Source organism: Corvus brachyrhynchos, unplaced genomic scaffold, assembly GCF_000691975.1.
Source record: "Corvus brachyrhynchos isolate BGI_N302 unplaced genomic scaffold, ASM69197v1 scaffold595, whole genome shotgun sequence".
Lineage (NCBI taxonomy): Eukaryota > Metazoa > Chordata > Aves > Passeriformes > Corvidae > Corvus > Corvus brachyrhynchos.
Window position 1 is genome coordinate 952692 of NW_008238373.1, and position 27048 is coordinate 979739.

The 27048-nt window shown below is 41.9% G+C and overlaps 1 protein-coding gene across 1 annotated transcript in view; it reads left to right on the forward strand.

The window, feature by feature from the left end:
* UST (uronyl 2-sulfotransferase) overlaps positions 1 to 27048 on the forward strand; it is a 156188-nt gene that overhangs the window by 100274 nt on the left and 28866 nt on the right. Inside the window, exons 6-7 of the mRNA XM_017736401.1 lie at positions 12105 to 12202; positions 20802 to 20959. Of these exons, the coding sequence (XP_017591890.1) occupies positions 12105 to 12202; positions 20802 to 20959 (256 nt within the window). The remainder of the gene's footprint in view (positions 1 to 12104; positions 12203 to 20801; positions 20960 to 27048) is intronic.

Below are 27048 nucleotides of genomic sequence, written 5' to 3' on the forward strand. Positions count from 1 at the left end.
GCAGGAAAGATTTTAACTAGGGAAATTAGATGGGGGCAGCAGAGCAGAAACCATGTCCAGTTGCAGCAGCAGGGAAGCCACATGCAGCAGCAGTATGATTTTCTTCTCTGCTCTGCAGCTCCTTTTGCAATTCAGCCCTGAGAGATGAAGGGAGAGATTCCAAGTCAGTCAACACTAGGCAGAAGACTGATAAGAAAGCAAAATTAGCCCACAAGTCAAACTTCTAGCTGTTTTCTCGCCATTCAACAGGTTTGTGTTAAAGTGCCACCACAAATGTGGTAGGTCAAGGGGACATAAAAGACATTAGATATTGGTGCCATGAGGAACTTTTCTCTTAAAAGTCAGTACCAAAGAAATTTAAAATGTGTACTGTATGGTGAATCATATATATTCTCTTTTTTAATTCAGAGGTCAGGAGCAGGTTTATTTTCCTCTTTTGCTGGACAGTGTACTTGATGTGACTGGATTATTTCAGGGACATACCAGGAGCTGTTGGATACAGCCTCTCTCCCTTTAACTTCAGCGAAAGGGAATTGTATCACTGGAATTTGTCACAGCACATAGCCTAAGCTGTAACCGAGCAGTATGTTGAAATAAAACATGCATTAGCTAGCGAGTGCTTATTTTCTTAAGTGAAAATTTTGCTACATCTGCAGATTAGGAAAAGCTTACTAATTTTAAAAAATTATTTCTTTCCTGATGCTTGCAATAATTTTTTTGGATTCATGGGGCATATCTTTCCTTTTCCATGTCTTTCCTTCTCCGTCTCTTCACTCTTTTATTTTGAAGATTTATATTGTAGAAAGTAAGCATTTTCCTCCCCAATTCTTGTCACATGAAATCCTATTAAAAAAAAAGGCAAATGGAATGATCTCTTATGTTTGTTTTGCCTCTGTCCTTTTGGGGTGTATGAAAGCAATAATATCTAATGCTCATTGTTAATAAAATTAATTTCCTTTTGGCTCATGGATTTCTTTTCTCCAATGATATATTTAGTATGCAGACCTCTGATATTTGTTCTAATAAGCCTCTTTTAAACTTTTATATTGTTTAAACTATTTTTGTGGACCTCTGCTAAAAACAATGTGTAATGCTAGCTTCAAGATTTTGAGGCATTCATAGAACTTAAATGTGTTTCTGTTAATATAAGCATTTTTGAGGTTAGGGCTAAAATCTGCCGAGTATAATTTCTGTGTATCCAGTCAGGCTTTAAAAGAATGGGAACGTTTGACCTGGGAAAGAAAATGGGAGAAAAATGTGAACTACAGAAATGTCTCATTATTAAAATAGGCTTTCCTGTGTTGTAGGAAATGTGACATTTTGAAACATTTAAATTCCTTGGTATCTGTGCAAATGACACTGTGTCATATGTGGAGGTGTGAACTTTCTGCATTAGGCCCTTCTTGAGACATGAGCACCATCCAGCCCATCTGGGGAAGCCAGTACAAACTGGGAACAGGCTAAAAGGTGCTTCCCCTTGAGTGTCCTCCCAGGTTCTGACGTCCTTCAGCTTACCAACAGATATTGCTGCCATATCTGTTTTTAGTAGCCTTTGACAGATCTCTCTTCTATAAATATATAATTTTTATTTTATTATTATTATTGTTGTTATTCTTTTGGTGATTTGGGTTTTTCTTTTCAAATCCAGTTACATCCTTGTCATCCAGAGTATCCTGTTGTAAGAATCTATGGTTTTACCAGCCCTGAATGTCTTTCAGCATTATAGAGTCCTTCTGTATCTCCGTGAGGTCAGATTTCTTATCTGCTGTCATTAATATTCCCTGAAAAAGTTGCTACTTTACTGTTAACCCTTCTTTGTTATTCTTGAGTATTGTCTCAGCACAGATGCTGTGCGCCCTTACTCAGTGTCTCATTTCACTAAGAAAACCAGCTATTTTATTCCTGTCTTTAGTTTCCTACCCTTAATCATTCTATCCTCTCTTTTTTTCCCCTTTTTTTTTTTTTTCCTGAGATCAAAGGACTGTGTTTATCACATCTTTAGTGACTGGATCAAAGATCCTGTTGCAAGATAAAGAAGCTTTTTCTGCTGATTTTCTTTCTTCCCCTTGCTGATTGTGTTGTTCATTACAATGTTGTCTAATACTAGCTAGGTTCTGGCAATCTTCTGTTTATTTTATCCATTTTTTCAAAAGTGTCTTTGCTTGTCACTTCAGTTCGAGACTATTTTTCTCTGACTTACGCTTTTTCTAGAGAGCCCTTTTCTGTGTGCAAACAACCTGTTGAGTGGAAGGTGTCCCTGCTCATGGCAGGATGGTTGGAACTAGATGCTCTTTAATTTCCCTTCCAATCCATACCATTCTGTTGGGGAAGATGAAACAGGAAAGCCTTATAAATATGATTGCTTGACAAAAGATTTTGGGAATATGAAAACTACAGGCGACATCGAAATGAAAGCCACTTTTGAAATTCCAAGTCTTAGTTACTGAACAACTGGAAAACAACGGTATGGCTGACTGAAGGTAATCCCCTCTTGATGGAACAATACCCTCTGCTTGCAGGCAGGTCCAAGGGTCAGAGCAGACCCTACTAGCTCAGCAGAAGGGGTCCAAAGAGTAGTTTTTAGAAGTTAAGATGTAACACTCTATGGTAATATAAGAACTCTTATAGGCTGTATGTAAATGCTATAGGATTTGTATCTTGTATTAGATTGGTTAGTGACAATTAGAATATTCAGTACAGAAGATGATTTATTGTATTGTAACCAGGACTTCACCATTCCATTCCATTCCATTCCACTCTTACTCTTCGCACACTCTTACACTCTCTCTCTCTCTCTCTCCTTACTTACTCGCTTACTCTCTTGCTCTCTTGGGCCTGGTCAGAGCTGCCAGCTGCAGCTCTAAGCAGTGCTCCTGTACCCACGCCCTTTGCAATAAACCGCATGTACCAAGATCTGCCTATAGAGATCTCCCGACCGAACCCACCAGAGTCCCTACACCATTCTGTTTCTGTGATGTCCCATGGTTTTTCTCATATGATTTTTCGTTCTGAGCAATCTGGTAATGGATATTACTGCTCAGTTGTGAGCAGGACTTGCTGTTAATACAGGTCACAGAGTCTTAGTATTGCAGTATACTTGGCTGAACATAGATGCTTTTAATGTTAAAAGAGTGATGTATTAGAGAGGTGATGATCCACAGCGCTACTTGATGATTTCCTCTGCATCTCCTCCAATTTGTTTTTTTAAAAATGTTTTAGCACAAGTATTTTCTGGGATCCAGCATTTCAAGGTAAACAAAAGATGTTGGGTTCCAGGAGCCAGAGACATGAAATGATTCCCTAATTCCCAGGCACTACCTTGTTCAGATGAGAACTTAGTAAGGCACTGGCAGGGTCTTTTCTGGTTTTAGTGAAAAAGCCTAAGTTAAAAGTTGTTCTGTTTTAGGGCTTCTGAGAAATTGAAGAGAGTCCAGAAGATGGTCTTAAAAAGGAATTGCTGCAGGGAAATAGAAATCTTCAGGTGAATAAAAGATGTGCTATAAAGCCGATGTCCTGCAGCTATTCCTTGTGTTCATTGAGATCAAGACAAAGCAGTTTTCTGAATTACATTAAGGTGGTTTTGTATCAGATACTAGTAAAGGTTTCCTGACAGTAGGAGCAGTAAAGCATTGCTATGAATTACAGTGGATATGAACTTTTTTTTTTAAGAGATTGGATAAATGGTAACCTGGTATAGATAAACTTGCTTCTTCTTTAGCAAAGGTTGGTCTAAAATACTTCTCAACAACCTGAGTCTTCTGCCTTTCTTGCCGGGACAGGGGCAGCCAAGGCTGAACTGCATTGCCAGGAATGGTGAGACCACCCTACCAGGAGCACCATCACCCAGCAGCAGCATCTCTGTCCTCTTTCAGCCCACTGACTTCAGCCTCACAGTCAGCTCCAGGCTGAGGCTGTCACCTGTCAGAAATTAACTTTATCTGTACTCTAGAACTATCTTTTTTGAGCATAAATTACTGTCTGTATATGTTGACTTGTACAAAGCATTTGGCACTGTCCCACACAACATTCTTGTCTCTAAAATAGAGAGACGTGGATTTGATGGATGGATTAGTTGGTGGTTAAGGAATTGTCTGGACAGTCGCACTCAAAGAGTTGCAGTCAGTGGCTCAATGCCCAAGTGGAGACCAGTGGCAAGTGGCATTCCTTGGGGTCAGTAGTGGGACTGGCGCTGTTTAACATCTTTGTGGGTGACAGCGGGATCAAGCATGCCCTCAGCAAGTTTGCTGATGACACCAAGCTGTGTGGTGTGGTTGACATGCTGGAGGGAAGGGATGCCATCCAGAGGTGCCTGGACGAGCTTGAGAAGTGGGCCTTTGTGAACTTCATTAAGTTCAACAAGGCCAAGTGCAAGGTCTTACAGCTGAGTCAGGGCAATCCCTCTGTATCAGTACAGGTTGGGGATGAACAGATGGAGAGCAGCCCTGGGGAGAAGGATTTAGTGGTGCTGGTAGATCAGAGGCTGGACATGGGCCAGAAATGTGCACCTACAGCCCAGAATGCAAAATGTGTCCCGGGCTGCAACAAAAGCAGCATGGCCAGCAGGTCAAGGGAAGTGAGACTCCACCTTCTATGACTTTCTCTTTTACAACTCTGCTGAGTCCAGCTCTGGGGCCCTCAACATAAGAAGGACATGGACCTGTTGAAGCAAGTCCAGAGGATGTCCATGAAGATGATCAGAGGGCTGGAGCACCTCTCCTATGAAAACAGGCTGAGAGCGTTGAGGTTGTTCAGCCAAGGGAAGGGAAGGGAAGGGAAGGGAAGGGAAGACCTTAGAGCAGCCTTCCAGTACCTGAAGGGGGCCTACAAGAAACCTGGAGAGGGACTTTTTAAAAACAGCATGTAGTGACAGGACAAGGGGCAATGGCTTTAAACTGAAAGATGGTGGGTTTAGGGATTAGGAAGAAGTTCTCTACTGTGAGGGTTGTTGGAACAGGTTGCCACGGAAGTTGTGGATGCCCCATCCCTGGAAGTGTTGGGGAGACCAGGCTGAATGGGGCTTTGATGCACGTGATCTAGTGAAAGGTGTCCCTGCCTTGCCAGGGGGATTGGAGCTAGGTGATCCTAAAGTCCCTTCCAGCCCAAACCATTCTGTGACTTGCTGCTTTTTTATAGGCATCAATTTTCTGGAGTCCTCGTGCCCTCCATTAGGGAGGGCTGAAAAGTCCTTGAGGTGGTGGGTATTTCCTGCTCAGCATTTGCAGAATTGAATATATGCCATTCCTAATTGATTTCATTAAAGCTCATCATCCAAGCAGACAAATTTTCCAGGTTCTTCTATGAAGAAGTGTTGGTAAACAGAATTAGCAGAGGTACTGTCTCCTTGTTGTTAGTTGCCAGTGGGATTCGTTCTTGATTACAGTATAACAGTCTTCATTTTTGGTCTTCCCTGGATCTGTGCCCTCTGTAACAGGATAGTTATTTAATGCTTACACACTGCTTCCAGCTGGCAGCCACTCACCCTTTTTTTGGCATAATTTTTTTCTACTTTTTTTTATGTATTTCGATGCTAAGATGGCTTGAGGTGAAAAATACAGAAGCAGTGGAAAAGAAAGATATGATACGGTGTCTGCTTACAACTGTGAAGTGGTTCCATTCTTACTAGTAAAACTTACTTTTGACAAATTACTAACATGATTTCTGATAACAGAAAAGAGAGAAATATATCCACCTATGTATTTTCTTGATGTTGTACATCATCTTAAGTTAGAAAATAATGATGTACAAATGTGTTTAATGTTTGTCACATCTGAATAGTGGCATTGTGGGCATAGTTCATCACTTTTGCTATGTCAATGCCAGCAAAAATTTGTATATGAATGAATAACTTATGTCTGCACTTAATGAAAATGTAGATGGTTAGCAGAAGATGCTGTTTTGTTAGCTGCTGCTTCACTTGCTAAGATGCCAGAAAGAAAAGTGTAATACATTGTTGGCTGAAAAGTCAGGCAAATTAGCCCAGGCTAAAGAGTCCATTGAAAAAAAAAAAAAAAAAGTGGGGATTAAACTTGGCAGCCTCTTTACTTGGGGGGGGGAAGTAAAAACATGTATTTTGCCAGAAGAAATTGTAAAGTCAATTCAAAGAAACCCCAGAATTATCCTCTACAAAAATGTGTTGAGTTTGCGTGGCAAGCTTTTGGTAGCAGTGGCAGGGTACGGGGGGGCCAGAGGGGCTTCTGTGAGAAGCTGCCAGAAGTTTCCCCCATGTCCCGTGCAGCCAATGCCAGCCGGCTCCATGATGGACCTGCTGCTGGCCAAGCCTGAGCCCTCCAGTGATGGTGGTAGCACCTCTGGGGTAATCTGTTTAAGAAGGCAAAGAAGTTACTGCACAGGAGCAATTGCAGCTGGAGAAGAGTGACAATATGTGAGAGGAGCAGCTCTGCAGACACCAAGGTCGATGCAGAAGGAGAGAGGGGAGGTGTTACAGGCACCAGAGCTGAGATTCCCCTGCAGCCTGTGGTGCAGACCATGGTGAGACAGGTGTCCACCTGCAGCCGGTGGAGGACCCCAGGCAAGAGAGGGTGGATGCCCACGGGAGGCTGTGAAGGACATTAAAGTAGTGACTGAAGTCATCCGCTGTGGCCTGTGTCGCCCTGTGCAGCTGGAGTGCTGTGGTGGCGTTGTGGTATTTATGTGCGCAAGCCCCGTGTTGTTTGCTCTTCTGGTAGAAGACCAGAAGGCAGTGGAGGAGGAACAGAAAAGGGTTTCTGTTGCTTTTTGAGCTGGCAGAGCCTCACAGAAGTGAAGGGGCAATCACAGCTGGTGCAGGGGGGCATTTGGAGACAGAAACCCTGCATTCTAGGGTTAGCTGGATCTGCTCTGCCATCTTGTGGAGCTTCTCCCCAGGATGCCCACTGGTCACTCTGCAGCTGCCACTGGTGTCCCAATAAACTTGTCCAGCTTACTGTCATCTCCAGAGGACAATCATCCCACACAGTTTGGCACAGTCCACCCCACCTGGCAGCCCACCTTGGAGAGGCTCAGCACCACAACAGCACAGCATGAGAAACATTTGGCTTTGTCTATGTTGGTAGTGCTGATTTGGGAAGCAATGCCCAGCACCTGCCCGCTCCACAGCAATCTGCTGCCAGTGATGTTGGCATAGGTGCACAAACAGATACCAAATGCCTCCAGAATTTGAAAGAAAGAAGTCATCTTGCTGCTGTGTGGCTCTAGTTATCCAAATACTTGATTGGGATTGAATAGAAACATTAAATATCACCTGGTGAAGTAAAACTCTCTCTAATTAGGAATAAAAGTGTGGTGCATTGTATCTTATGTTTCATTAAATGTGTAAATAATTTGTGCTCCTAAGTAAGACTTAGCAAGTCATGTTACATTTATACTTGGAAACCTTCATGCCACCTATACCTTGACTTTTCAGTGTCTTTCTGCAGCCTTCTGAAGGAGGAAGTTTTGCTTTTCCTTCTTTCATTTCATATTTGTACTCAAAAGCCCTTTCCCGAGCCATCATGTTTACATTTTCTTCCCCAGAGTTCCCTAGCTGGGGCCAGAAAAGATGGGGAATTATGTTGGGGTTTTTTTAGCGTGGCTGTGTTTAGTTCATATGATGCAACATTGTCCTCAGGATGTAATGGTCAGTTTGACCTCTTTACAAACACCAAGTATGTGAGAGAACACTTTACAAGCTGTGAGAGGATTCTCGGTGGCTCTCTGGAGAGTTGGAAGAATTTTCCTTGGCTGGCAACAGTAAGGACAAGACTGCACTGCTGACTGTAGTGGTATATGAAGAGCAGCATTGTAAGCAGGAGAAGTCACCGTAGACTGGGCTCAGTCACTGGTTTTCCACTTCATTTTATTCCATTTCCTTTTATGAAAACTTGGAAGATATTTATTTAGGTTGCTGCTGACACACCTCCACATCTTCACCCTCCAGTCTGAAGGAGCATGGACTGTTCCTGGGCTTTGAGCAAGGTCTCCTGGTTTCACACAAGTTGAGGTATCCCACAGGGGCAGGGCGTAGAAAGAGGGTGTGTATTTTTCGTTTTGGTTGTGAGAGAAAGGATATTTATGTAGTTTTCTGTAGATGAACAGATGGAATGGAATGGAAATTATTTGCAAGGCATGTATGTGAGTTATGATTCCGTATTTTAAATTGTCAGGGCTACTAAGAATTGTAATGCATCCATGACAGAATTTGGTGTTTCTGTAATTTTTGGTTGAGACACTGATAATCAAAAAATAGGGAATACCTTGAAGCCTAAGATTTTTTTTTTTTTTTTTTTTTTTTTTTTTAAATTTGGGTGTTCCTTCTACTGGATAAAAAAAAGTTGCTATTTCTGTCAGTACTGTTAGGATTTTGTATTAGGACGAAAAAAAATCAAATTCTCAAATCTTATGGCACATCTTTTTGTATATGGTACAGTGTTTGTCATAAGTTAAAGACATTAACTTCAGTAAATTGCTTATTGTTCTAAAAAAGAACACCTTAAAGTTTTCTCTTTTTGTGATGGCATTAGAAGTCCCAAAGGAACTTTTTAGCCCTTCACTCTCTACAACTACCTGAAAGGAGGTTTCATGAGAGGAAATGTCCTTAAGTTGCATCAGGGAGGTTCAGGTTAGATAGTTAAAAAAAAAAAAATTCACTGAAAGAGGTGTTAGACATCAGAATAAGTTGCCCAGGGAGATGATGGAGTAACCATCCCTCGAAGTGTTAAAGAGGCATCTGGATATGTGCCCCAAGTGGCACTTGGGGATATAATTTAGGGGTGATTGTGGTGGTACTGGGTTAACAGTTGAACTAGATGATCTTGAAGGTCTCTTCGAAACCCGATGATTCAGTGATTCTATGAAATATTTTTAGTTGGGTGCTGACTTCTTCTTATAGCATGTATGAGCTCACTATGGCAAATAAAATAGTTTATTATTAATCTCAGAAAAACATATTAATAATGCACCTTTGATCTATTTCTGATAGATCAGTAGTCTGACTCATCGACAGATTAAAGGATTAAGGCATGTTGTGATTTTTATTTCAAAGACAATTTTACAGAAGAACTCAGCAGAAATTACCGGCTTAACTTTTCAGACAAAATTGTTACATGAGTAGAAAAACATAGTACTGTTTAAAAGAAAGACAGTTTCTGTTGTTACTTGGAGCCCCAGGGCTGATTCCCAGGCCTCCCACTGCCCTGTTAAAGACACAAGCCTAGTGGGATGTGAGTGATATGAATTGTAGCCAGGAGCTGAAGAATAAAGTAAAATACCTCTTTCTTTCTTGTGAAGGGTTATGATCAAAGTACCCCTCTGTGTTTCGTTCTGTATCTTTCCAGACTGTGTTAAAATAATTCTTTTAGAAAGCTCCTCCAGTGATTTAAATGAGCAAGGCTGTCATCTGTCACCTTGCAAATTTTTGTCTCACACACAAACATTTCTGCCCTGAAAGATCTGTGTTCTGCTGAGAAAGCATGTTCTTACTGGGAAATGTGGTTCAATTAATGTTGCTTAGGATAGCAGAGTAACAGTGCCTAGAGTAGCGTCGTTTCACCTTGGTTTTCCATGCACCAGGAAAACCCCAGAAATTCCTGAGTGCCACTAGCACCAAAAGGCATCTTCCTTTAGGGGTGTTTAAGTTTTAAATGACTAGCATACCTCCATCTGATCTTTCTTTCACCCTGTTTTGTTGGTTGAAAACTGATTTCACATCTCATGGAGTGATCATGTGCTACAAATGCATGAGGACACTCCAGCAGCTGGAATACAGATCACAGCAGTGGTGGCAAACAAAGCCTGGGAAGGGGTGGTGCTTCTACTGCAAAGAAAGCCTGGTGCTTCTGATGTCAGGAAGGTGAAATGCATGTCCTTGTGTGGCAAAAGATTGTAAGTTTGTAGGAAAGCTCACCTGGCCTTTGTATTAAACCTTGAGTCATCAACAAGGAGCAGGGAAGATTAGATTAGAGTCCGCCTGGTTGTTTCAGTGATCCTACACCAGTTTACTCTAAAAAGGACACTAAAAATCTCTTTTTGAGTTACTGTCAGCTGTTCACTTGCTAAAGCTGCACGACTTTCCATGTGAATTTACATTGCTTTTATTGTACAGATGTTTCTCTGGCCATGTGAATCAAATACTGTTTTCACAATTACAAGAAGGTCCCGGTTACACTTTTGTATTGATACTCCTCTCGGAGAATATTTTCTGACCCACCATATTCATTATTCTTGCAAAGAAATGGTAAGTTTCTTTGTTGGAAGCTAATGTCCATTTGCCTTTGTATGAGAGTGAGAAAAGAGATAATATACTTAGTTGGGTGTTGCTACAGATTTTTAAATCTTATGTAGGTGTTCTCTCTACCTTCCATCTAATCCATCAATCAAGTGCAAGCCAGCTTGGACATAATTTAAAGCATTGTCAGGGCAATATTTCAGATTTTTTAAAATCCAAGCAATTTATTAATTCATTGCAGGTCTTTAGGTTCTTGTGAAAGGCAAAAATATATATCCCTGAAAGCATCTCTGGTGGTGTCTATAGTAAAAAGCACAATAAGCCTTTAAAGAAGTGCAATTTGTAATTCATGTTAAAAAAACTCGATTGGGATGATCGGAGAGAGGCACATTGCCTGTGCAATCTGTACATCCACACTAAGATTTCTTAGTAATCATAGCATTGAGAATGGGGGGCTGGTTAGCTTCAGCTCAGAGTCTTTAATGTCAAAATTCAGGTCTTGACCATAAATCTTCTGGTGTGTGTTTAAGGCAAGCCCTGAATAGACTGTGGGGAGGAGGGGAAATTGATTGTTTGTATCCCTGTTGGCAGTTCTTATGTTGTTTTGTTTAATGGTTCCTCACCATGTGATTTACTTCCTAGCCCAAGGTCTTCTGATGTGCTTATAAAATTGGATTCACGTTAGTGTGAGACAGAGTAGGAACCAGAAATGTACTTTAAAAGGCTTACACACCCAAATGGGGCTCTAATGTAGTTAGGTGAGAGAACTGAAGTTCTGGGAAGAGCTTTTCTCTGATGAGGCCTCAGATGCAGATGCTGGAGGCCTGCGCCCTGCCCTGCCCCTGGAGAGCAGGGGATGCTGTCTGTGTCTTCCATGCTGCCAAGCACATCTATGTTGTGGAATGTTCTCTATCCCATTTTATTTACTTGATAAAATACGGATTTGTTTAGTTGTTGGTTTGATGTTGATGTGTATCACGCCTATTACATTGTGAAAGCACACATCTGAATAACAGTGAAGATTGATTCTGCAGAGGTGAGATCCTTCCTTTCTTGCTTTTGTTGTCTTACACATTTTTTGCCCTGTATGTCTCTGGAGTGGGTGTGTCTGCTTGCAGAGTAAGGCTCTATTAGATTAGATAAGGATAATGGAATTCAATCCCACGTGTTTCTTATTGTGCTGAAGTAAAGCTATAAATGGAATGCAGTTCCTCAGGGTTCAGTAGCTATGCCTACTCTTTGAAAAATGATAAATAGCTTCTAATTAGATGAATGATATTTCATGAAAATGATGCTTTCTTATAACCCCTTTTCTCAGTGGGGCTTTGCACAGTAGGCTCAGTTCTGAAAATCTGAGAAGTTTACAGAATTGTAACCAAAAGTGATGTATGTTCTACTGTTGAGTGAGATGTGTGAATTACAGCTTACATATCTTCATTCCAGTCATTGAATGAAGCAGAATTTAAAAAAAAAAAAAGAGAGAACAGGTAATAATTGTTGCTTGAATTTCATTTATTCTTGCTACTTCAGGTTTCCTCCAGGGTGTATTTAGAACAAAGAAGAGCCTGAAAATAATCTCCTGCATATTTTAAATATTACTCAGTATGAGAGTTGATTAATGTGTCCCACTTTGAATCATACACTAATCTCAGTATAATAATTGTGGGGTTTGCAGCAAGGAAGAGAAAAGTGCTTTCTGCATTCTAGGACAAAATAACTTTTTGTTTCCCCTGCTGCTATTTAGAAGTAGATAGATGGACCAATAAATGACTTCTAAGATTTTTGTTATAGCCTCAGCACAGTTCTTTGACCCTGAGATGACTATAGAAAGTATGAGATAAAGAAAACAGTGTCTAATAGAGAAAGGAAAATACAGTAATTTTTTTTCTTTCCTCCCCCACAGGACATTAATGTATGTATCCTTGAAAACTACCCTGAATGTTCCAATCCCAGGTTATTTTACATCATACCGTATTTCTGTGGACAACATCCAAGATGCAGGTAAATATATGCAAGGTATTTCAATTTGTTCAGCAATAGCTATTGCCAACATTTTGTCAGAAACTGGTAATAAAGAGATGACATTATTTGAAGTACAAGAGAGAAATGTAAGTACAAGGAATGTAGCACTGTATGTGGTAACTGCATGCATTTATTTTGAAGTAAGGAGGGCACTGCAAATGTAGCACTATTCTCTTGATTCATAACATGAATAATTCATCAAATCCAAATGTATTTATGTGAAATTTTTTTCTGGGTTGCTCATTTTATCTGTGCTGTAACTTTGTAATACATGTTTTTGATTTGCTCAGATGCTTGTATCAGGTCTACATATGAGGAGTACAAGTTTCTGTGTCCATGTAAGAAACCATAATCATGCTTAAAACTATGTAAAGTGCAGCCTTCTACTGCTTTAATTGAGCTACCTCATTTTTAACATTCTGTGTATGCCATTCTCATTTTCCTGTATTACTGATACCATAGTAAATTTTTATGCAACAATATATGAATAATTTTAAATACTTGTTTGGTTTTAAATACTTTTCTACTGTTGGTAACAAATGTTCTTTGTTAGGCTTGTTCAACTTCAGAGTATTCTGTTTCTGTATTATTCAGGCTTCTCCATAATGAAACAACTGCACATTTTCCAGAACTTCTTTCAAAAGCCATACTTCTGGTAGCAGCAAAAACAAGTGAAAATGTGTTACTTCTTTTGTCTTCATTTCTAAATATCTTTGTTGTAAAATCCTGCCTTATTTTTTTGGCTTAAGTGAAGTTATATATAAGAAACAAAACAGGTTTATTACTTCATTTACATTACACATTTTTTATTAACATATTTTGGCTTTCTTTGCAAATGCTTATGATTGCACATTGAACTTGTGTGCATGAGTAATTCCATTAACAGTCACATGCCTGAATACTTTCACAACACATCTCTCTGAGGTTCCCAAGCAGCATATTGAAGTACTGTTTTATACCTTGTTGAAGATCTGTCTCCTGTCATGTCCTTGCACTTCCTTCACCTACATCTTAATCCCACAAGGAGCTACAAACAGGAGGCTCATAGTGTTTGTTAGGAGACTTTGCTCTTCCAGAAAGCAGATCAGTGCACAGAACATGGTAGAGCATGAAAAACCTCCTACAAGTCTGCTCTAGTAGGAGTAGAAAGTAGTATTCAGATAAATGTTAAATTCACTATTTTGTAGGCTCCACAATAACCTAATGAAGTCAGGGAAGAGGTGTGATTTTCAGCCGCTCCCAGGCAGTGTGGGCAACTGATTTCCTTTGGCTTGGGACACTGGCATTATACCCTGTCTCAGTATGAATGATGACTGCTTGTCTTGGGGTGACTTTATGAAGTGTATCCCCTATCGCCGCTCTTGTGCCCAGACATGGATCCTGTGCCTTTACGTGTCTTTAAAACTGGGTGCAAGAGAAAGGAAAAAAAAAGCCAGGTGAACTTCTCGAAGCAGTTTATGCTCCAAGGTCTCTCTATCTCTCTGCATGCTTCTACAGCAGCAAGAGCGGAGGAAGCATCCTTTGCTGCTTTTCAGCCAGCTTTCGGCTCTGTTTCTCCAGAGAGAGATGGAGAATGAAATTTTTTTTCTCCCTGGGACTTTGGCTTCTTCTTTTCTTCTGGAACTCTTCAGAACTTTCCACTGAGGGCTAGAGGGAGCCCAGGCCAACCCAGCTCCAAAGAAGCTGAGAGAGAGAGACTACAGCTCCAAAGAGCGAGAGAGACTACACACACAGAAAGGACTGAAATTTACCAGGTTCTCTCCACAGCAAGAGGTTTTATTATTTAGCATTATTCTTTTCCCATTGTGCATTGTGTCTGTTAAATAAATAGTTTTCTTCCCTTTCACTTTCCTCCAAGGAAAATTTTTCCCGATCCTGGTGGGGGAGGGATGGCTGTAACCTGCCTTCTATCAGAGGACATCCATTTTGGACGTTCCTCCGAACTTGTCTCAAACTGGGACAAATAATTAGTAGCGCCCAGCGCATGGCTCAGAGGAAAATGAAAAAAACGGTAGTAATTACATTTTGGTTTGGTTTTAATTGCTTTGTATTGGGGTAGAGTAGTCACCATGTTGGTTGAGTTCATACTGTCTCTCTGGTTTGAGGTACTAATGTCTTTCTGGTCCCTAGGCCTGTTTGCCTATCCACAGATTGCTCAGATTTTGTCCCTGGTACGTAACTTTTACCAAGCAGGGTCATGAATCCAGATTTCTATTTTGCTGTGCTCAGTGATAATGATTTATAAGAAGTTAACAGAGGTGCAGGCAGCTGTTCAAAATGTGTATGATTTGTGGTTTCTCCGTCCTAATCCCAGTCCTAGTTTCAGTAGCCTGTTTTGGGGGTTTATTAGTAATTGCACCCAGTTTGTTAGAGGAGGAGATGGGGTTTCCTAGCCTTTCATCTCCTTCCCCTTTAAATTTAATACATTATCTTTTGAGAATGTTCAGTTTTCCCTGAATATTAAAGAGACCGCCTTCCTGGTATTTTATCTGGTAGGCTTCCTCTATATGGTTTGCAGTTTGTCTAGAATCAGGGCTGAGATTTCCAGGGTGACTGATGAGACACCTAACCCAGCATGGAAAATCCTGAGTGGTGTGGGGAATGGGAGGATATGGGCCAAACCCTGAAGAAATTCTCTGACCCAGTAGATTGGAATTTTCCCCCTGGGCAAATTCAGAACCCAGCTGAGGTGGGGAAATACCTGAAAGAGAAATGCAATGGCAATTCTAATGAGAAAAAGCTCATTGCAATATGTTGGGCCTTGACATATACCTATCGCACACTGCTAGGTACTGTGGAGCAGCAGCTAAAGGTAGAGGGGCAGGAAGATAAATCAGCAAAGCCTGCAGACACCCCAGTCACTCAGGCTGCAGCCACACCAGACAGGAAGCCCAAACCAGATGGAGACTCTAAGCCATTGACAGTGGCTCCTGTCACGAGGAAAAAGCACACAACCAAAACTGATCGCCCAGTGAAAGATGATGATGATGCAGGGGAAGGAACCTCAAAGCCACCAACTGACTCAGGCACAGAAACTATTACTGAGTCCATGTCCATAAAGGACCTTCGTAGCCTAACAAAGGACTACACCCGATGGTCTGATGAATGCCTAATAAGTTGGATGGTCTGTATTTGGGACATGGCAGGAGATGATAGAATGCTGGACAGTGCTGAAGCGAGGCATTTGGGATCCCTGTCACGTGATCCAGCTATTGACCAAGCAATAATAAGGAGGGCTGAGTCTATCAGTCTCTGGACACAGGTCGTGAGTGGCGTGAGGGATAGATACCTGTGCGCAGACGATTTCTATATGCAGCAAACGCAGTGGAAGACCATAGGACAAAGGATCCAACACTTGAGAGAACTAACAGTGGTAGAGGTTGTCTGCACAGATGACCCCGGATTGAGGAGTCCAGACTGGGTCAGAGTTAATCCAGTGATGTGGTGAAAGCTCATACAAGTTGGGCCACAAGAATACACTTCTGCTTTAGCAGTAATGAAACTGGCTGACAGTGGGAATGAGACCATGCAGCATATGGTGACAAAGCTCTGAGCATATGCAGATGCCGTGCATGGCCCAGCACATGCAAGAATTGCAGCTGTGGAAGCACATCTGCAGAAAGTGGAAAATAAGATAGAGAAGAATCACCAGGAACTCAAGAAGGAGATCAACGAGGGCCTTCTCCAAATCTCGGTGGTACAGACCAGAGATTCTGTTACCAGACGCAGATGTCCTCCAGCTAGAGAGAGAAGGTTCATCCCATGAGGTGAGCTGTGGTTCTTCCTGTGCGATAGTGGGGAAAACATGAAGAGGTGGGATAGACAACCCACTTCTGCTCTGGCAGCACGAGTGCATGAATTGAAGGAGTGCAAGACTCAGAAAGAAAGTTCCACCAGAAAGGAAGTAGCTCCAGTTGCCCATAGCCAAACTGCCATATATGAGGGAAGAGAAGATGACATGTCTGATCCCCTTGAAGGAACCTCTAAAATGTATGACCAGGGAAGGAAGGATAACCAGGACTAGAGGGGCCCTGCCTCTAGCCAGGTAGAGACCAGGGAAAACCATATTTTTTGGACTGTGTGGATTCATTGGCCTGGCACATCAGAACCACAAAAATATGATGCCTTGGTTGATACTGGTGCACAGTGCACAATAATCCCATCGCAACATGTGGGGGCAGAATCTGTTTCTATTGCTGGCGTGAAAGGTGGATCACAAGATTTGACCCTGGTGGAAGCTGAGGTGAGCCTGACCGGAAAAGAGTGGAAGAAACATCTCATTGTGACTGGTCCAGAGGCCCCATGCATTTTGGGCATAGACTTCCTCCGAAGTGGGTATTTCAGAGACCCAAAGGGACTCAGGTGGGCTTTTGGGATAGCTGCTGTGGAGACAGAGGGCATTAAGCAATTGGACACTTTGCCTGGGCTATCAGAGAACCCGTCTGCAGTCGGCCTTCTGAAGGTGGAAGAACAAAGAGTACCATTTGCCACCTGGACAGTGCATTGCCAACAGTACCGGGCAACTCGAGATGCTGTGATTACCATCCACAAGATGATCCGTGATCTGGAGAGCCAAGGGGTGGTCAGCAAGACCCACTCACCCTTCAATAGTCCCATTTAGCCTGTGCAAAAATCTGAAGGAGAATGGAGATTGACTGTGGACTATTATGCCTTGAATGAAGTGACTCCACTGCTGAGCGCTGCTGTGCCAGACGTGCTGGAGCTCCAGTACGAGCTGGAGTCCAAAGCAGCAAAGTGGTACGCCACTATTGACATTGCTAAGGCATTTTTCTTCATTCCTCTGGCAGCAGAGTGCAGGCCTCAGTTTGCCTTCACCTGGAAGGGTGTGCAGTAAACCTGGAATCAATTGCCCCAGGGGGGTGCAAGCACAGTCCCACCATCTGCCATGGACTGATCCAGACTGCACTGGAAAAGGGTGGGGCTCCAGAACATCTGCAGTACATTGATGACATCATTGTGTGGGGGAACAGCACAGCAGAAGTGTTTGAGAAAGGAGAGAAAGTCATCCAAATCCTCCCGGAAGCCGGTTTTGCCATCAAGAAGAGCAAAGTCAAGGAGCCTGCTCAAGTGATTCAGTTCCTGGGAGTGAAGTGGCAAGATGGATGGCATCCGATTCCCACTGAGGTCATCAATAAGATCACAGCAATGTCTCCACCGACCAACAAGAAGGAAACACAGGCTTTCCTAGGTGCCATAGGTTTCTGGAGAATGCACATTCCCAAGTACAGCCAGATCATGAGCCCTCTCTACCTAGTTACCTGCAAGAAGAATGATTTCCACTGGGGCCCTGAACAGCAACAAGCCTTTGCCCAGATCAAGCAGGAAATCGCTCATGCGGTAGCCCTTGGCACAGTCAGGACAGGATCTGAAGTGAAGAACGTGCTCTACTCTGCAGCCGGGAACAATGGTCTGACCTGGAGCCTCTGGCAGAAGGTGCCTGGTGAGACTTGGGGCCAACCACTGGGATTCTGGAGCCGAAGCTACAGAGGGTGTGAAGCCAACTATACTCATCTTGCAAGCCTGTGAAGGAGTCCAAGCCGCCTCAGAGGTAATCGGCACTGAGGCACAACTCCTCCTGTCACCCCCACTACCAGTGCTGGGGTGGATGTTCAAGGTAAAGGTTCCCTCTACCCACCACGCCACCAGTGCCACATGGAGCAAATGGATTGCTCTCATCACACAGCGTGCCTGTATCGGAAAACTGAATCGCCCTAGGGTCTTGGAAATAATCACAAATTGGCCCAAAGGTGAAAACTTTGGTCTCAGTGATGAGGAAGAACAAGAACAAGTGATGTGTGCTGAAGAAGCTCCACCCTACAACCAACTGCCATCAGAAGACACACACTATGCTCTTTTCACTGACGGATCCTGTTGCAACATAGGGGTGAAATGAAAATGGAAAACAGCCGTATGGAGTCCCACACAATAGGTTGCAGAAGCTACTGAAGGAGAAGGTGGATCGAGCCAACTTGCCGAACTCAAAGCCATTCAGCTGGCCCTGGACATTGCTAAAAGAGAGAAGTGGCCAAAGCTCTACCTTTACACCGATTCGTGGATGGTAGCCAATGCTCTGTGGGGATGGCTGGAAAAGTGGGAAAAGGCTAATTGGCAGCATAGGGGAAAACCAATCTGGGCTGCTGAAGAGTGGAAAGACCCCGCTGCCCAAGTAAGAAAGCTAACAGTGAAAGTCCGCCATGTAGATGCCCATGTCCCCAAGAGTAGGGCTAATGAAGAACACCAAAACAACGAGCAGGTAGATCAGGCTGCAGGGATAGAAGTGTCACAGATAGACTTGGACTGGAAACACAAGGGAGAGTTGTTCCTAGCTCGATGGGCCCATGATGCCTCAGGCCATCAAGGCAGAGATGCCACCTATAGGTGGGCACAAGACCAGGGGGTGGATCTAACCATGGACAGTATCTCCCAGGTTATCCATGATTGTGAGACATGCGCTGAGAAGCCACCACTGGGTGGCTGGAGACCTGTCCTGTGCCTCATGCTACTGCCCGGAACACCATCCTGGGCCTGGAAAAGCAAGTCCTTTGGAGGCATGGTACCCCTGAGAGAATTGAGTCTGACAATGGGACTCATTTCAAGAACAGCCTTATCAGCACCTGGGCTAGGGAACATGGCATTGAGTGGGTGTACCATATCCCTTACCATGCACCAGCTGCAGGCAAAGTGGAATGGTGCAATGGATTGTTGAAAACCACCTTGAAGGCACTAGGTGGGGGAACTTTCAAAAACTGGGAGCAGCATCTAGCAAAGGCCACCTGGCTAGTTAACACCCGAGGTTCCACCAATAGAGCTGGTCCAGCCCAATCTGAATCCCTGCATACAGTAGATGGAGATAAGGTCCCTGTAGTGCATGTCAGAGGATGGTTAGGAAAGACTGTTTGGATTAATTCTGCCTCGAGTACAGACAAACCCATCCATGGGGTTGTCTTTGCTCAGGGACCTGATTGCACATGGTGGGTAATGCAGAGAGATGGAATAACATGCTGTGTACCATGTGAAGGGTGAAAACCACCTGTAATGTGGAATGCCTGTATACCACTGCTTGCTGAGTGTCACTGTCACTGTTTGTACACAGCTGTATATGTATATGTATGTATTAATGTGTGTGTGTAGAGCCGACGATATGGGATAAGAGGTGGAATGTCTTGGAGTGACTTTATGATGTGTATCCCCTATTGCTGCTCTGTGCCCAGGCATGAGTCCTGTGCCTTTCCGAGTCTTTTAAATCTGGGTGTGAGAGAAAGAAAAAAGCCAGGCGAACTTTTTGAAGCAGTTTGTGCTCCAAGGTCACTCTATCTCTCTGCGTGCTTCTGCGGCAGCAAGAGCGGAGGAAGCATCCTTTGCTGCTTTTCAGCCAGCTTTCGGCTCTGTTTTCTCCAGAGAGAGATGGAGAATTAAACTTTTTTTCTCCCTGGGACTTTGGCTTCTTCTTATTCTCCTCTTCTGGAACTGTTCAGAACTTTCCACTGAGGCCTGGAGGGGGGCCCAGGCCGACCCAGCTCCGAAGAGCGAGAGAGACTACACACACAGAAAGGACTGAAATTTACCAGGTTCTCTCCACAGCAAGAGGTTTTATTATTTAGCATTATTCTTTTCCCATTGTGCATTGTGTCTGTTAAATAAATAGTTTTCTTCCCTTTCACTTTCCTCCAAGGAAAATTTTTCCCGAACCTGGTGGGGGAGGGATGGCTGTAACCTGCCTTCTATCAGAGGACATCCATTTTGGACGTTCCTCCGAACTTGTCTCAAACTGGGACACTGCTGCTCCCAGAACATAACTAATATGAATTAGTATATGGGATTTGGGATTCATAAGGTTGTCTAACCACATTATGCTTTTGGGAAAAGGGAAGCGTAAAGATGTACCGAGGTTCTGCCAGCTTCTCCCACTGGGAGAAAAGATAGAAGAACCCTAAACTGTTCTTAAAAACCGGTATCAGTCACAGCAAAAAAAAAAAAAAGCAAACCCTGTAGCAAAACTACAGGGGAATCAGGGGTAATAACAGGGAAAGGGAAGATCCTGGAGACTTTGGCAGAAGTTAAAATGAAGGACAAGGTGGAAAATGATAGTGTTCTGTGTAGGATTCACCAAGTAACAGCAGGCAGTGGACATTGGTCCCAACAGTTCTGCTGATGTGGTTTAGGGATACCACCACCCCTCAGCACCTTCCAACACCCAGGGCAGTCATTCCTCCCATCAGACAATTTGTGCTGCTTCCAAGTTGAAATACCAAAGTTCACAAGTTTGAGCTGATAAACAGCTCGGCAAAAGATGTCTTCAGAATGGAGTACTTTCACACAGTGATTAGCCTCCTTTTAATGTGATCCTGTTTTTACATGCCAAGCCAATTTTAGATGTTGCGGGGAAAAGCTCAGTAAGCTGCTCAGGTTTGGTGGGGGGTCTTTTTTTGTTCTAAGTATAGCACTGAATATTTTTTTTATTCACTTTTGTTCTTGGCTTGAATTTGAGAAGTAAATGCATAATTAAACTTTTCTTTTTCCCTCCTCCATCTGTTCTTCCCCCATCAATTTCATACAGGGAGCCTGGTGAATGGGCCCTTGAAAGAGCAAAGCTGAACGTTAATGAAAATTTTCTGCTTGTGGGCATTCTGGAGGAGTTGGAGGATGTGCTGCTTTTATTAGAAAGATTCTTACCTCATTATTTCAAGGATGTGCTTAGCATCTACAAAAATCCAGGTAACTTTTTTCATTAAAAAGCTATTCTTACGGAAACTTCAGCAAAATCTGAATGGCTGCTGAAGGGTACATGTTTCTTTCTTGTTCAGTCAATGAGGAAGTTTATCTCCCTTTTAGGGAGCAGATTTGATTAATGGGGAAGGTCACATATTCCACTTTTATCTTTAATGTTACTGTGTGGTTTTCTTTCCTTGCAAGCACTTGTTGCTCAGTGATCTTTCCACATGCTAGAAAGCTTCCCATTTTCCACTGGAGTGGCTTTTCCTTCTTTTAATTGTCATACTCAGTTCTCAAATAATACTGTCAAAATATTCCCAAAATGGTGTCAGCAATATGTACTTAAAGAAACCTTCAAGAAATGTTTTGGGGAGCTGGACACTTTGGAGATTCTCGAGGACCAAGTTCAGCCTTGACTACGAGTTGAAATGAAATGAACCTTCAGTTGAGCTGAGTTTAGGTGAAGTACAAATAAGAATGTGTATTTACAGCACTTCCAGTACAAAGCATACTGAGGAAAGAGGCTTAGGAGACTGGAGTAGAGAAATGAAAATGGAGGGCACTCAATCTACTGCTTAATTTGCACCCCCTGGGCATTCTGAAAGGGTTCCCTCTGTCAATTCATCCCTCCAACACTTATTTATTGCTGACTTCTTTAAAAGGCAGTCTTGTGTCCTATGCCTAAAAATAAATATGATGCTTCTGGAGGGCTGTGCATGTCATTCCAGCAGAATTGATTTCTTGCTTACATTTGACTGGCTCATCAACATTGTATGAACCAAGCAGGGGTAAAACTTCCCTTCTTCCTTTGTGATTCGGTTGCATTTGTGTCAGTGTAAAATGCCTACAGCCATTAATATGTGTTTTGTACCAAGCTGTATATTAAAAGCACATGGAACAAAGATTGAATTTAGTTTGTAATGTATGCAGCTGATGGCTGGCTTCTGACTGTGAACAGAAATTACAGTAGTCAATCACTTTGGAGAAATTATGGGTTTCTATCCATAACCAGGATTTATGCGTGACTGTTCACCAAACCCTTCTCCCAGGATGCATCTTTGGAAATTCTGTATTTAGCAGTGATACAGATACTAGGGAAAGTATGACATTCCTTCTCTGAATATGATTGCAGAGGGTCATTATCTGCTTGCAATAAGGCAGTTAAGGCAGCTGTTTGGAAGGTGGGAGTGTCATGTCCAGCCTTAGAGCGATTTTGCTCAATAACAGACATAAAGAGAGTATTGTACTGACATGAGAGCAACGCCCAGTTTGGGATCAGTTATTTCCCTTATCTTTATAACGTAAAAAATAAAAATACCTTTGTTTGTAGTATGTGGAAGTCATCCTAAACGTTTGCACGTTTTGGTCTCCGAGGTGTCCCTGTAGGGATGTTAGACAAAAGGAAGGCAGGGGGATCAAGAGAATGATGTGCTCTCTCTGCCATGAGACTTTCCTCTGAGAGTCTATATGCCTTCTTAGCTGCTCTGTGCACCATATATTTTCATTTCTTTTACTATGGGGGAAGCTTATAAGCAGCACACAGGGTTTTGATTTGCATTGGGGTGCCCTAGAAATTGTCAGGTGGGAAATAAGCAATCTGCCAGAATCATTAAGTGCTGGTTAATCTTTCTCTTCTCTGTGTATTTTCCAGTATCTGAAGGAAATTTGATCACCTGTTTCAGGACAGTGATTTCCTCTGGGATTTCATGTGTAAGACGGGTCTTGTGTCATGTCTAAAGATTCACCACTTTACTTCAGTATTCCCTAGGTGGATTAAATCTTTATTTTATCTTTCCCATTCACTTATTGACTGGGCATACTAGTAAGAAAACAGTTTCCTTGTGTTAACTCTCTCCTCCTCTTTTCATGCATACATATGTTTGAGGGGTTTTTTTCTATCATAATTATTTTCTGGTTATTTCTGAGTTGGTGCTTACAAAAAAAACCTTAACAGAATCAGCCAGAAAAATAAAAAGTATTCAAGTGGTGTGTAAGGTCCTATTTTGTTCTCCTCAGAGCATCTTAGGCCTGATCTGCAACACCCTCTGCTGTTGCATCATGCAGTGCTTGGAAGAAGACATGTTGTTTTGCCAGCTGTGTGGTGGTCCCACAAATCAGCAGATAACTTGGGCCAAAATTGACCTTTTCTTGCAACTAACACTTGCAGATTAAATCTATACAGTTTAAAGTATTGTCTGCTGACCTGCTGCTCTTAGTCTCTTATGGCAGTCTTTCCTCTTTCTGCATAAAGAAAGCTTTTCTTCAACTTATCTTTCATCAGCTAAATATAACAAGATGAGGAAAACACAGTGAAGGATGAGTACAGAAACGTGATTCATTTCCAAGTCTGTGAATATCTGCACCAGAGTCCACTGCAATAAGCAGTTCTAGATTAGGGGCAATTCAAAAACTGGACTTGTAGAGCTGCCTCGAAGCAAAAAGTAGCTGAAGAAAGACAATTTCAATCCAGTATTGCTTTTTAGGATTACATAGATTAGAAATCACAGTAGGAAATAGGTGATTGCTGTCCCATCATAATCTAAACCATATTAAAAGCACCTTCCTGCTATAGGAAGCAAAATGCCTGGTGTTTTCAAACCCATAAAACCACATACGCATTTAAGATACATCTGCAGGAGTTGTGGGTTAAACCCCTTCTTCCCAAAGTTGGGACTCTCCTTGCTCACATGCAGGTGCTTTGGCTTGTCACCAGATCACTGTAACTCCCATCTAAGCAAACTTCTTAGTATTGGAAACCTTCAGTGTAGGTTGATACTATAGAAATCAGGAAATCTAGAAAACTTTTTCTCATCTCTGTTCCTTTGAACTGTGCAGGCCATATTCAAAGTTCTTTGTTTCTTTTGTGTCTGTAGTAAAATTTCTCATCTGAAACACTATAATAACATTTATCAAGAAACTCTTGCTCAGTGTTCTCTTAGGAGAAAACAAAGCCTGTAGTTGTTTTAGCTTCAAAAATATTTTTCTGCTGTTCTTCTGAAGCAGATCATTAAAACTGTGGCTCTGTGGTCAGAGAGATAGTGGGACATTTTCATCAGAGAGCAGAGTGCTATTGTGTATCTGTATACCTGATGACACAGATAACTGCTTAAAGCAATACGAATTAAGTGCTCTTCTTGTTGATGCTAATGATTTGTCTGACATAAGCTGGCAGAAGGAAACTGTGAAGAAAGGTAAAATATTTTAAAAACTTGTCAATTCAGCATGAGAGAAAATGTCAGGGGAGACTAGGAGGATAACTTCCTTCATTGCATTAACAAAATGTTGCCTTCAGCTATTCCATATGCCAAATATATTGACTTGTGTGTTTTATAACCATGTATAACAAAATGTGAAAGCTCTTTGTGGTGCTAAAGTTTTCATTGGAACCAATCTGGTTTTATCTTGTACAATACTTTAAAGCCGTGGGCTTCCTGTTTTTCTGCGTTTCCGTTCTCTCCTTGAAATGAAGTGTTTTCTTAATGTTAATACCAAGTCAAGAAATTGCAAAAGAACTCTCTTTTTTGATGCCTGTCCTGTCTAAAGTTACAAACTTGTCTTGCCTTGGCAGCCAAAACTGGCTTTGACAAGAGACTAAAAGGCCAGGAATGGGGGCAGCAGACAGATTGTGAAATTGATGGATGAATAGATGGGTAGAATAAATTTTAAGAAGATATTTGCTAACACAGTAAAATTTGCTCAAAATCTTTTTTCACTAGCATTGAAGCAGATAGGATCCAATTGCAGAGTCTTAGATTTTATTTATTGCAAAATTCAAAAGTATTCCTTAACTCTTTGAAAGGTCTGAAATAGTTATAATAAAACTTGACATATAAAATCCTCACTTGCCAGGAGCACAACTAAAGGAAAAAAAGCATTGGTCAGTCCTGTTCATTTTTGCTGGCTATAGCTCATTTCTGCAACCTGTCTGGTAGCCAGAACACAGAGAATACTTACACAGTTTCTTTTGAAATGGGCACATGTGGGTTTCATATCTTTGGTGTTTTTAAGAGGCAAAAAGTACATACTATGCTCAGCAAAACAGACTTTTCTTGTGTCTTGTCAACTTCTATGGCATGGGGTAAAAGCTAACAGCATCTAGTGTAAAACAATAGGCAATAAAATGGTTTTTTATCACCTCAGAAATGACCCATGTCCTCACACCTCTCTGCGGGAGTTCATAAATTTTGTTTGGCACCAGAAGCCCTATAAAAACATTTCTTCCCAAAACCAGGAAAAAACCCCTTTGTTTCCTCAAAGTTGCATTTTGCATGGAGAATGTGTAGGCCTTACTCTACAACAAGAAGACTGACTTTAAGCTTTTCAGACAGTGAATTTTATTGAGTGCAATGAAATAAGTCACATTGTCAGCTGGAAGAAAATAATATTGTTCAGGTAAACAAACTGTAAAAAGTATATATTTTTTTAATTCAATGAAAATTTGATTCTCTTAAGAATTGCACTTACAGGGAATGTTTTAAACTGTAGTAGTAATATTATACCAGGTAATATAAACCTTTTTTTTTTTTAAATCTGTTATGTTCATGAATGTTAATGTTACAGTCTTGACATTTTCTATTGATAAGTTTCCCCTTCTCTTTAAACTCAGTAAGGAGAGGATGCTGCCATTTGTCTTTATTGGAGAGCTGAGGTCCTAAGAAGCAGGGAATTTTTGATGGAGTTAGGAGAAGGATGGAATCAAGCTCAGGAGTCTCTGCAGTGTGCCGAAATCACTCCTGTGCCAGGCCAGTACTGAAGGTGGGACGTGCCTTCAGATGGTTCAGATGTTACGCATGTGTAAAAGTTCAGGAACCAAGGGTTTTTTCTCTCAGAGAGATTGTAGTGAATGTCTTTACAGGCACCACCTCCAAGAGCAAAAACTCTGAAAAAGAAATGATCGTAGGACTCTGTGGAAGGAGGCAGTGCTTTTTGTGTGGTGTCTTTAAATAGTGATCATCTTACCATCTTACATTCTGCCTTTGTTCAGCACAAAATGAAAGGAAAGAAGAAATTAGGACAAATTATCTGAGGCTTTTTAGTCTGCTGGCTTCTTGTGAGCTATACTTTCTGGAAGGGTTGTGACTACTAAGTGGAAAGGGAATACACACTGGCTCATCTTGTGTGCTAAACCCTTCTCTCTCCTACAAGCACCTGCACTCCTGATGTGAGAATAAAATCAACATGGATTAGTTTCAATTTAAATACTGAGGGGGTTTTGTGGTGGGGTTTTCTTGTTTGGGTTGGTTTTGGGTGGGTGGTTATTTTTTGGTTTTTTGCATCACTTCTAAAACTTTGAACTCATTCAAATGTTTAAAGGCTTTGGAGACTCCAAATACGCTGTCTTTTCTTTTGCCTTGCCCTCTGGGAGAGCTTTGTGTTTTCCTTAAGTAATACTTTGAAGAGGAGTCACTGACTGAAAATTTTCTACCGAAGAGGAAAATTCTAAATTTCACGGGGAGGTAGAACATGAGGTTGGATTTGGGAAGTAATTCCGTGTGTAACACTTCTGTAGCAGGTTCCCATCTCTGATGTCAGGCAAACTGTGTGTGTGAGCAGAGAAGCTTTGTCCAGCAGGTGGAGCGATCTACCCATGTTTGCAGTGATCCCAGTGCTAACAGCACATGTGGTTTTACATTCTGCCTGGGTGGCGTTTTCTTATCACCCAACATCCTCTTCTGAAAATAGAAAACGTGAACAGACCATTCTTCTCTTCTCCCTTTGAAGTCTCAACTTTCAATATTGCATAGAGGAACACTATGAAACAGTGTGTATGCTAAAACGTAACAGTTTAAGACCTAGGAAGAGTGTTTAATTGTATGTTTGTTTCTTGTAAAAGAAATTCCCTGTTCTCTGTGTGCAAGACAGTCAGGGAAAGAGGAAGAGTCACAGTGCATATCCCAGAGGACATTTCTTTTTTATTAGGTCGATAGCATCTAGGACATTCTGCACAACTAATGTGTTCCTTGGTTTGTTTTATAAAACTGAAGTCACTATCAAAAGCTGTAGATTTATTATCTAGCTCTTCAGCCATGAAAATACAAGGTTTGGAGAGCAGGGACAAAACCTTGCTGCCTGATCCAGGATGCCTTGAAGAT